Raw genomic sequence first — 12,269 nt, forward strand, 5'->3', positions numbered from 1 at the left:
CAAATGGGTAAAAAAAAAAAAGTCAGAATATTATGAAACCAATAAAATATAATTGTAAATATTGGAAAATAGGGTTAAAGAAAAAGTCAAAATATTATGGCAATAAAGTCATATTATTACAAAAACTAAATATAAGAAAGTTGAAATATTTGGGGGGGAAACCAATAGAAAAAAAAAGGGTAAAAAAAAAGTCAGAATATTATGAAACCAATAAAATATAATTGTAAATATTGGAAAATAGGGTTAAAGAAAAAGTCAAAATATTATGGCAATAAAGTCATATTATTACAAAAACTAAATATAAGAAAGTTTAAATATTTTGGGGGAAAACCCATAGAAAAAAAATGGGTAAAAAAAAAGAGCAAAGACTAAAGTTGGTACTAATAATACGTTTTTCACTTGTATGACAACAGTGAGATGCAGTTTTCCCTGAGATACTGTACAGTATAGTAGATAGTAGATAGTAGATAGTAGATAGTAGATAGTAGATAGAATGTATCCATACATACTATAAACATGTGTACATGCAGAGAGATGAGAAGCCCCAAAACAGCTTCAGAATACAAATTGAAATAAGATGTACTTTTACCAGTTTGCGGTACTGCTGCTTCTCTTGGCGTAGCGCGGCCACTTCCTGTCTCAAAACTCGATTTCTCTCATCTAGGAGGCGAAAGCGGCTCACATTTTGATGAGATGAAGCCTCCAGTTTTGACTGAAAGACAGGAGATACACATGAAAACCAACACAGGGTACTATTCATCCAAGACCGCCGCTAATTGATTCACCCGGGAAAGTATGTTTTAGTTTTAGGCCCTAAATGTGCCTCACACACTTATTGAACACATTTCAAGTATAAAAAGTACAGCTACTCACCACTAACACGTGATAATGTAAGATAATCCATGCTAGCAGGCTAGCAGGCTAGAAGGCTAGCAGGCTAGAAGGCTAACAGGCTAGAAGGCTAGCAGGCTAGAAGGCTAGCAGGCTAGCAGGCTAGAGAAGGTGTTTCTCCAAGTGAGCCTCCAATCACTGCTTGCCTGCTAGCATTCCACTAACAAGTCACCGTCTTAAAGTAGCTTAACTGTTGAAGCTAGTGCTAAGGTAGCCAAACATCTCACTGGACATAACTATGGAGCGTTCAAGGGTTGACAAATAAAGTGGGAAACCTGTGTTCCCACAGATTTGCTGTTCATGTAATCATGAATTTCTCTTAAATGTTGTTAGAGTTGTAATATTATTTCATAATGTTACAAGAAAGAAAGTCATATAAAAATTGTAAAAGTACAACAACAGAGTTGGAATGTAAAGTCATAAAGGTACGAGGTAAAACTTGAACTATTACAGGAATTATTTTTATTAGTTTATTTTTGTGTTTTTGTAAGAATAAATCCAAAACACACAAAAAGTTATCATTTTACGTGTATGAATTCGTAAAACAGCAATAAAAAAAGCAATCACATGAAAACCAAAAATAGCTGTACTGTATTAATGGCATAAGTTACAAAAAATAAGTAACTTTAGATCACTTTTTTAATTTAACCTTCCTCTTGTGTTAGGGTCGGCACCGACCCGTTTTACATTTTAATGCATAAAAAGAATCATAACATTTGTTTATCGCATCAAGGCTTTTTGACTTTGTCAGGAAACTCTATTTCAACAAAATAAAACCCAAAAAAATATGTTTTTCTAAATTTTAAAATGGTCTGGTTGAAATTATGACCACTGTATTGTAGGGTCGGTTTCGACCCAGTTATAATAATATGACTATAAAGCAATATTTTGAGCCACAACTGAAATCATAAGTGTACAATTAGCAACCAGCTCCTCTTCTCATCATGTAAGCTTCAGGGGATTCTCATTTTGACGGCTTTTCCAGTATACCAGCATAAATACCAGCATCCAGACATGTGACGTGAATTTACTCATTTGATGATTGGCTGATTTCACATTTACAATTTGGATCAAGGAAAGAATGGCAAGAAGTACAGTGAACCAAGATCTGAACCTGTTCTGCTTTTTGATTTCACTTCATACTAAAGTTCTGTTGCTGAAAACAATAACTTTTTTTTTTTTTTACCTTTTCTTGACATTAATATATATGGGTCAAAATTGAACCGAACACCATAGATGTTTCTTTAGTAATTAATACTAAAATGAGAAAATAAATAAAACTAATTGATTTAAGAGATATGTTATATGGCCCTCAGTAATAGCCAGGTAACAAAAGAACCTTCAAATTATTAATATGATTCTTTTGCGGTTCATTTTACCATTTTTGGAAATTGAAATGGAGGGGTATAGTGACAAAAAAAGGCTTACATGCCCACACCAAAAGTATTAAAACCAACATTTTCATGGATGAGGAAGCCTAAGAAGGTAACCAAGACATGAGAAGCAAATTTGATGGTAACTATTGTTTTTGGTTTATTTTATAGCTGATTTAATACATGGGTCAAAACCGACCCGTTAACATAAGAGATGATACCAGAAAGCTAACACAAGAGGAAGGATAATGGCGTTATGGTATGAACATATGGTTGTAATTTTAACAGGTGGGTGTCAAAGTTTCTGCTAAATAAGGTTGGAAAATATTATGGGAGCAAAGTCATAATATTATGAAAAGAAAATTTACAACAAATAAGTAACATTAGTAACAAATTATTTTAAAGAAAATTATATAACATCATATAGTTTTAATTTTAACAAGTTTTAACTGTCACCTTTGCGCTTGCGGGCTATGCGATGCGACCCCAGGATGCAGAGAGCAGGACCAAAATGCAGGTAAAAGGAATTTAATGACACTTAAGCTATGCAGACAGGAACTATACCAGGCAAACCAAACACAAAGACAATTCACAATGAAGCCACAACAGAAAAAGCACGCACCTGAACTAAATAGGGATAATGAAATTACAAGCAGGTGCGTGAAAAGAGCAGGAGCAAGGAAAACGGAAGGGAACAACAAAGGAAGTGGTTACCAAAATAAGGGCATGGAAACCGGAACAGAGGCAAAGAAGGAAACTAAGAGAACAATATTTTAACAATATTTGGGGAAAATTAGGTCGGGGAAAGTCAAAATATTATGGGAATAAAGTCAAAATATTAAAGTCATAATATTACGAAAAGGAAGGAACATTATTCATTCATTCATTCATTTTCTACCGATTTTTCCTCACAAGGGTCGCGGGGGTGCTGGAGCCTATCCCAGCTGTCTTCGGGCGAGAGGCGGGGTACACCCTGGACTGGTCGCCAGCCAATCACAGGGCACATATAGACAAACAACCATTCACACTCACATTCATACACTCAAAAAATAAATGTTTAGCCTCAATAAAAAAAAATCAACGCAACAATTTCCATTAGTCTTTCTTAGTTATGACAACTTAATTTGAAATTGCTTTGAACCAACAAACAATATTGCATTGCACAAATTAGCTTTTCCTCTTCACTCAAAGCTCATTTTAAGTAATGCTTACTGAATAATTGTTGTCATAGGGACAAGTTTTTAAGTTCGTAACTCAAAGAAATATGTTAAGTCAACTGACTTAATCGTTTTATTCAAAGTCATTTAATTTGTTGTCTACTTAATTATAATAACAATGCACACAGCTTTTTAAGTAGCAGTAACTTTATATATACGTATATGTGTGTGTGTGTGTGTGTGTGTGTGTGTGTATATTATGTTACCAAGCTAATTTTATTAAGTCATGGCAACTTGAATTTTGTTTTAAGCTTACCAACAATAAAATTTGAGTGTATATGACATGCTAAATTAAGTTCATCTAATAGCCAACATTATTATTTGAACATAACTTAAAAAATAACGTTAGCAACTTAGAAGGTTTATCTAAATCAATTAATTACATTTTTTACATTACATTTATGTATTAAATCAAGTGGTGTCAACAGATACTCTGAATTACTTTTTAGAGTAATTTTCGTAAGAAATTGCATGTGAATCTACGCTGGTGAATCTACATGTGTTAATGTTGATGTATAAAATAGGTAGAATGAGGATTTGCTAACTGTTAGTATGCTATCAATGCTAACACGCTAACTATGACCATGCTAGTACTGCAGCGCATTCTACAGATATTGAACAAGAAAACTAAAAAGGGCTGCAAGGTGGTCGAGTGGTTAGCATGCAGACCTCACAGCTAGGAGACCAGGGTTCAATTCCACCCTCGGGCATCTCTGCATGTTCTCCCTGTGCATGCGTGGGTTTTCTCCGGGTACTCCGGTTTCCTCCCACATTCCAAAAACATGCTAGGTTAATTAGCGAATCCAAATTGTCTATAGGTATGAATGTGAGTGTGAATGGTTGTTTGTCTATATGTGCCCTGTGATTGGCTGGCCACCAGTCCAGGGTGTACCCCGCCTCTCGCCCAAAGACAGCTGGGATAGGCTCCAGCACCCCCGCAACCCTTGTGAGGAAAAAGCGGTAGAGAATGAATGAAGTGTACCTATGGACAATTTGGAGTGGCCAATTAACCTAGCATGTTTTTGGAATGTGGGAGGAAACCGGAGTGGAAGTAACATTAGATAATTGAAAAAAATATATCATAGTGGAATTCTATGACCGTAGAGTCATAATTTTGACAAAATTTCCACAAAAGTGAGACAAGAATATATTCCTTTGTCGTTACAATTGTCTATGCTTCCACTGGATGTCAGGTATGGTTATTGTAGTTACACTGTGTGTGTGTGTGTGTGTGTGTGTGTGTGTGTGTGTGTGTGCGTGATGCCAAGCCTGCAGTCATCCACAGGCATCCCCTGGGCTAAATCATATTTGTGACTTGCGGCCATTGAAATAGATCGCCATACCGCCATCTGGTGAATGAACGCCACACTCGCATCACAGCTGCCCTGCTGGCAACATTAGACCTGGAAATAAATTCACCTGGAGCCAATGGAGCCTTTCCATTCTTAGAAGATCCTCTCTCTCTCTTGCTACTCCCTATTTTAGCCACAGCAGCGACAGCTAAAGACAGCGGTGATGCAACGCCTACCTTTTAAAGGCTGTCCCCAAACGACTCTCCTCCCTTTCCCCGTCACGTCCGAATCTGGCACATGATGGAGGTCCGTCCGCCTGTTTGCATGCGTGAGCCTCACTCTGCTAATCTGCGGCATTAATGGCGGGCCGAGTGTGAGCGAAAGCTGGCGGCAAGTCAGCGTGAGCCGAGACACTCGCGGCGGCTCGGTGCCACCGTCACACGCGGGGGGACGTTCCCTCAGCCGCTTCTCCTGGCGGGAGTCGTTAACGCTTTCCTCTGGCTGCTCCCTTCATCTCGTCGCAGTTGAACACACACACACCCATATCTCTCTCCGTCTCGGCGTCGGCTTCAGCGAGCATGTGCACTTGTTGGTTGACATGGATGGTCTTCTACGTACATGCTAGACCAGGGGGTCTCAAACACGCGGCCCGCGGGCCAAATGTGGCCCGCAGGACACTAGTTTGAGGCCCCCGCCTTGATATAAAAGTTTAATATTAGTGCGGCCCGCGCAAGTTTGATATGGATGCTGTATGGTATCATGTACCCAGAAAAAGTTATTATGTTTGATTAATGTTCATGTTAAAGGTTAAATAACTCTTAATAGTTATCCTCCCTATCCGTGTGGAAGTGGTAAGTTTTTGGCTATTTAAGTTTAAAGGAAATAACTCAAAGGCTACCGTTTAGGTCGCTAGCTCTCTAGTTTGCGAGTTAGCATGTGTCTCAAGACCCTGCAGTTGCGCAATATGTTGTAAATAAAAAATGTATTAATGTGACTATAGTCGTGTTTTGTCATGTCTACAGGGCTCTAATAATGCTTTGTTCATTTTAATCTGAAAAAAATAATTTGTCTACCCACCAACTTAACTTTCTTAAGTTTTTATTATTTGCCGTTTTATTATTATTATTATATTTATTTATTTATTACTGATTGATTGATTTTATTTATTCTTGATTTGTTTATTTATTTTTCATCTTATTTTGTGTAGAAAAATAAAAATTAAGATATTTGAGAACAGTGGAATGTTTTATCAGAGCTTTTCTTGTAGAAAATCGGAACAAAAGCAAGGTTTATTTATTTTTCTGTTTTTAATAAATGTGTTTTTTTGAAAACCTGATGCTGCCCAGTCTCACCCAGTCCCAGCCCCCAAGTAAATTGAGTTTGAGACCCCTTCCTTAAGGCCTCTGCTATCCAACATTGAAACTTAAGAAATAAATGTTAAAAGGTAAGGCGTGTAACCTTTTGCCTTCATGAAATACCACAAGTAGAGTACCTGTTGGTAATAGCCAAAAACATAAACACTATGAACAGCGGCTTGGACGTGAAGGGGTGTGAGATCATAACATTTGCTCTTTTGCTAAATATCACCCTACACGAGTCCTGAAATATTGGTCAGTCAAACAAGAAGTTCATTTGTTGACGCACCCAAAGAGCCATGCCTGTGATCGTATTGGGGCGGACACTCGGGGGCATGTCGGGGTCACCAATGTGGACAAAACCACGCCCCCAAGCCGACATCCGACTTGGAGAGGGACGCCCCCACTTGTGTGCGACAAAGAGAATCTAAACAAAGTCCAGATTGTTGTTGAATAAAATCATCATGGCAGCTTTGAGGAGAGAGGACAGAAGGAAAGGAGGACACTATAAAGTGTGCGTGAGCGAGAAGAGAAAAGCAGCAACAGCAGCAGCAGCAACGTACACTCTGTTCCACTCTGTTGCCTAGCGACGCACACTCGCCGCCTGTTCCCTTCCTTCCTCCCTCCCTTCCTTGCTCGCTTGCTCTAGACGCATTATCTTCAGGCGTGACACGGAGCCGTGTAAGAGTCAGGGATTTTACGGAGCAGATGGAGGCCTGGAAATACGGCCCTTTAAGTCGGGAAAATGCCAAAGTGCCAAGAGTCATTACATAGTCAAGCCGGAACGTTAGCCTCAACTTTGGATGTCTGTATCTTTAATGTTGCATCACCTTGCATTATTACCACTAACAAACAATGGCCTATTTACTAACTAATAGGCTACCTGCAGTATAGTATACTTATATAAAATAAAATAAAATAAAATAAAATAAAATAAAATAAAATAAAATAAAATAAAATAAAATAAAATAAAATAAAATAAAATAAAATAAAATAAAATAAAATAAAATAAAATAAAATAAAATAAAATAAAATAAAATAAAATAAAATAAAAACACTATGGGAATTAAAAACATTCATTCATTTTCTACCACTTATCCTATATAATATAGTACTTCTAGCACTGCTGTACTACCTTGGCCTTGCTGTGTACGTGCTGATGGTTCCTGGCATTGATCGTAGTCAGCTGTCTCTGGATCCACTGCAACTCCATCTGAGAGTGTCTCAGCAGCTCCTCCACATTAGCACCGGACGTGTGATCCCGCATTATCACCTGACACAATGCACATAACACCACCCAAAATACACACACACACACACACACACACACACACACATGAGTCATCATGAAAAAGGCGTCATCACCAACAATCTGCAGGCACATACTGTAGTAATACTGTACTGTATATACTGCATATACAGTATATTTAATGCATTGTTACATTGTAAGTGAATGCATTATGTTGAATCAGTAGCAGTCTGCAATACTGGCAAAGTCCAGCAGAGGGTACTGTGGTGACTTTATTTTTTTTATTATTATTTTTTTTTACAAAGCAATGATTCACTGGGCCAAGTAGTTAGCACGCAGGCCTCACAGCTAAGAGACCTGAGTTCAAGTCCCCCCTTGGGCATCTCTGTGTGGAGTTTGCATGTTCTCCCGTGCATGCGTGGGTTTTCTCCGGGTACTCCGGTTTCCTCCCACATTCCAAAAACATGCTAGGTTAATTAGCGACTCCAAATTGTCCATAGGTATGAAGGTGAGTGTGAATGGTTGTTTGTCTATATGTGCCCTGTGATTTGGCTGGCCACCAGTCCAGGCTCCAGCACCCCCTGCGACTCTTGGGAGGATAAGCGGTAGAAAATGAATGAATGAATATTTTTTATTCCCATAGTGTTTTTATTTTATTTTATTTTATTTTATTTTATTTTATTTTATTTTATTTTATTTTATTTTATTTTATTTTATTTTATTTTATTTTATTTTATTTTATTTTATTTTATTTTATTTTATTTTATTTTATTTTATTTTATTTTATTTTATTTTATTTTATTTTATTTTATTTTATTTTATTTTATTTTATTTTGTTTTTACTTAATTTGTTTACAAATCTCATACAACTTAAAATATATTTCATATCTGAACTCTATGCTACTGAAATTATAATATTACAAGTTCATTGTAAATTTGGGATTTTTTCCTTAATAAGAATTATGTTTTTTTTGTTAATATTTTGACTTTATTCTCATAAAAATACAGCTGTTTTTTTCCAACTATTTTGACTTCCTTTTTGTAAATATCTACTCGTATTTCTGAATGTATTACCATAGATTGGTAACCGCAATCTATATTTCCAAAATGTATGAAATATATTAATTGTCTTGTTTCTCATAATATTACAACTTTGTACTTTTTCTTTAACTTTTCAACTTTATTTTCCACTAAAATGAAAAAAAAATGTCCCTTAAAATATTAAGTCATTATTCTCACATAATCAATTAAAATGTTTGTCATTTTTCCTTTTAATATTTTCAATGTATTCCGGTAAAATTAATACAGATTTAAATATTTTTGGGAAAAAAAAAAAACAGCTGCCATGTGGAATTGGCCCCCAAGCCACACTGAATATTCTCCTGCCCTGTTGGGTTGACTTTTTCAACTTTTAATTTGATAATAATGGCTGCATATTGCTAGGCAAACATAAGCCATAACAATTCATATACGCTTTGTTATTAACTGACAAAATCTTACATTTAGAAGACGTGTCAACAAACTTATCAGGTCGATATGAGGGAATCATGACATGATACCGACAAATCCGATAACATTGATATGGTTTTGCTGATCCGGTTTCCTCCCACTTTCCAAAAACATGCTAGGTTAATTAGCGACTCCAAATTGTCCATAGGTATGAATGTGAGTGTGAATGGTTGTTTGTCTATATGTGCCCTGTGATTGGCTGGCCACCAGTCTAGGGTGTACCCCGCCTCTCGCCCAGAGTCAGCTGGGATAGGCTCCAGCATACCCCCCGTGAACCTAGTGAGGATAAGCGGCATAGAAAATAGATGGATGGATTGTGGTTCCGCTTCCTTCTCTGCTTAGAGTGCTGCCCCCGCGGTAGAAGATGGATTAAAAATACCTCGGATAACCATCATTTTTTCAAAAACACTCCAACAAAGCATGATTACCTGTACTGCGTTCCTTTTTCTCCTGCCTGTGATGTTCCCCTGACCTCACTTCTAAGCATTCACTTCCCGAGGAAGATATTTCACATGCTAATTGTACACAATGTCACTCAATTAACAAACTAAAAATACAAAAAAAAATCAGAAATGCAATACCCGTACCCCAAATTGAAGTAATAACTATTTTATATTCAAGGTGAATTTATTTTTCTGATTTATGGTACCTGTGCTCCCTTAGCATGCCCCTGTAATGCCTGCCCACGATTGTCAAGGAAACACAAACGTTTATAATTACCTGATGAAGTGGTCACACAACACGTCTTTTTGCTGACTTGTCATACTGGGGGGGCACAGCCTTGGCTGCCTCATATACTGTAAAAATAACACAAAAAGTATTTGAATTGTTATTCCTCATGTTTGCCTAGCAACAAGCAGCCATGCAAAAATGCAAAAAAGTAAAATACAATAATTGTAGTAGTATTCAGATAGTAGCAGTTGTAGTAGTTGCTTAAATTAGGGCAGCAGAATATTCAGTGTGGCTCGGACGGATGTTTTTTGTTTGTTTGTTTTTAAACACAGCAAAAATATTTAAATCTGTATTAATTTTACCAAAATACATTGAAAATATGAAAAGGAAAAATGACAAAACATTTTAATTGATTATGTGAGAATAATGACCTAATATTTTGAGGGAAAATTATTAAATTTTAGTGGAACATAAAGTTGAAAAGTTAAAGAAAAAATTGTGATATTATGAGAAACAAGACAATTAACATATTTCATACATTTTGGAAATATAGATTGCAGTTACCAATTTATGGGAATAAATTCAGAAATATGAGAAAATATTTACCAAAACGAAGTTAAAATAGTTGGGGGAAAAAATGCTGTATTTTTATGAGAATAAAGTCAAAATATCACCAAAAAAATTTAATTCTTATTAAGGAAAAAAATCCCAAAATTACAATGAACTTGTAATATTATGATTTCAGTAGCATAGAGTTCAGATATGAAATATATTTTAGGTTGTATAAGATTTGTAAACAAATTAAGTAAAAACACTACGGGAATTAAAAAATAATCCTCATGAGGGTCGCGGGGGTGTTGGAGCCTATCCCAGCTGTATTTCGGGCGAGAGGCGGGGTACACCCTGGACTGGTGGCCAGCCAATCACAGGGCACATATAGACAAACAACCATTCACACTCACATTCATATTCATACACTCACAATTTGGAGTCGCTAATTAACCTAGCATGTTTTAATAATAATAAGGAAAATGTATTTAAAGGTGAAATATTTTTGAAAAAAAGAGCAAAGAGTAAATATGACATTAATAGTATATATATATATTATTTTTTAGAAATATACGGTATATAACTTGATGTTGGCCATCGCTGGAAAAACTTTGCTCAAAACTTAATTCCAAGACTCCTCGTGTTGACCTGAAACCACGTATTACTTCCTATATACTGCATATAAAGTACAACAATGACAAAACACACGTCATGTAGCCAGTAAACAAGAGTGGCTTTTCACTTACATGCAAACACACACGGTAGCATCTCGCTCCCTTCCAGGCACACCATTCTGCAGGGACTGATGCTTTGCACCAGCGCCGAGCTCCACTCCACTCCACACCGTTACATAACAGAGGATTACTTTCAACTCTAACACAATTTCAATTATATTTATCTGCCGCTTGCCAAATCCCTCTTTATGTCATCCTGCTTTGTGGGAGATTTGCTTCAAGATACAACACGGATAAGAACCGCGGGAGAAGAGAAATGGAACAGAGAGAGGAAAGGAGCAGTCGTTTGTTTTGTCGTTAAAGAAGTCCTAAATAGTCATAAGGTGTCCTATCATCAAGTTCAATTCAGCCGAAGCCGATTAAAGGGTGGCACGGCGGTCGAGTGGTTAGTGCGCAAACCTCACAGCTAGGAGACCAGGGTTCAATTCCACCCTCGGCCATCTCTGTGTGGAGTTTGCATGTTCTCCCCGTGCATGCGTGGGTTTTCTCCGGGTACTCCGGTTTCCTCCCACATTCCAAAAACATTCTAGGTTAATTGGCCACTCCAAATTGTCCATAGGTATGAATGTGAGTGTGAATGGTTGTTTGTCTATATGTGCCCTGTGATTGGCTGGCCACCAGTCCAGGGTGTACCCCGCCTCTCAGCCAAAGACAGCTGGGATAGGCTCCAGCACCCCCGCGCCCCTCGTGAGGAAAAAGCGGTAGAAAATGAATGAATAATACAAAAAAATACAAATTTTGCAAGAATAAAATCAAAATACTAAGACAAAACAAATTGAGGAAAAATAATGTCTTGAATAGAGGAGAGGAAAATGAATTGGTAATTTTTGGAAATTTACATTGCGGAAAAAAATAAAAACATTTTCAGTATTTTTATTTTCATAAATCAGTTTTCATTTCTTGAGACTAAAATAAAAATAAACAAGTTGCTATTTTACAAGAGTAAACGTGTTACTTGTAAGGAAAAATAATGTCACTTTAGTCACATATATGAAATATTAAAGAAAAACTATATACATATTTTTGGAAGTCATTATGGGAAAATGTTATAATATAGAAATAAAGTTAAAATACTAAAATCATACTATTTAAAAATACAATTATTTATGAAGAAATGTAAATATTTTGAAAATTAAATAAAAAACAGAAAAAATGGGGGGGGGGGGGGGGGGAGAGTAGTTTATATTAATACGCCTTTTCACCAATATGACAAAGCTGAGTTTTGTCTCCAACTTCTTAGCAAATCTACATATATTACTTTACAAAATGTCAAAGTTAGAGCCTTTTATTTTTCAATATGGTTCAAAAAGGTTTGAACACCCATACCCATACCCATGCCCACAATGAGATACTAATACCATGCTAATACAGAATGTAGATCTTGGGGTATGCTTACCCTTCCGCAGCTGCCTCATCATGATGTTGATG

General features: G+C 36.5%; 1 protein-coding gene across 4 annotated transcripts in view; it reads right to left on the minus strand.

The window, feature by feature from the left end:
• The window catches only part of rimbp2a (RIMS binding protein 2a), a 73,157-nt gene extending 62,230 nt beyond the window's left edge, over nt 1-10,927 (minus strand). For 3 of the 4 annotated variants that reach the window (XM_058056584.1, XM_058056583.1, XM_058056581.1), the window contains exons 1-4: nt 10,854-10,926; nt 9,607-9,683; nt 7,264-7,401; nt 590-712 (exon numbers count right to left, since the gene is read on the minus strand). In XM_058056584.1, the coding sequence (XP_057912567.1) occupies nt 590-712; nt 7,264-7,395 (255 nt within the window). In that variant the 5' untranslated portion in view covers nt 7,396-7,401; nt 9,607-9,683; nt 10,854-10,926. Of the gene's footprint in view, nt 1-589; nt 713-7,263; nt 7,402-9,606; nt 9,684-10,853 lie in introns of all 4 variants that reach the window. The other variant, XM_058056580.1, reaches the window with a different exon arrangement.
• Nucleotides 10,928-12,269: the final 1,342 nt, after the last annotated feature.

This window comes from Doryrhamphus excisus, chromosome 19 (assembly GCF_030265055.1).
Source record: "Doryrhamphus excisus isolate RoL2022-K1 chromosome 19, RoL_Dexc_1.0, whole genome shotgun sequence".
Classification (NCBI taxonomy): domain Eukaryota; kingdom Metazoa; phylum Chordata; class Actinopteri; order Syngnathiformes; family Syngnathidae; genus Doryrhamphus; species Doryrhamphus excisus.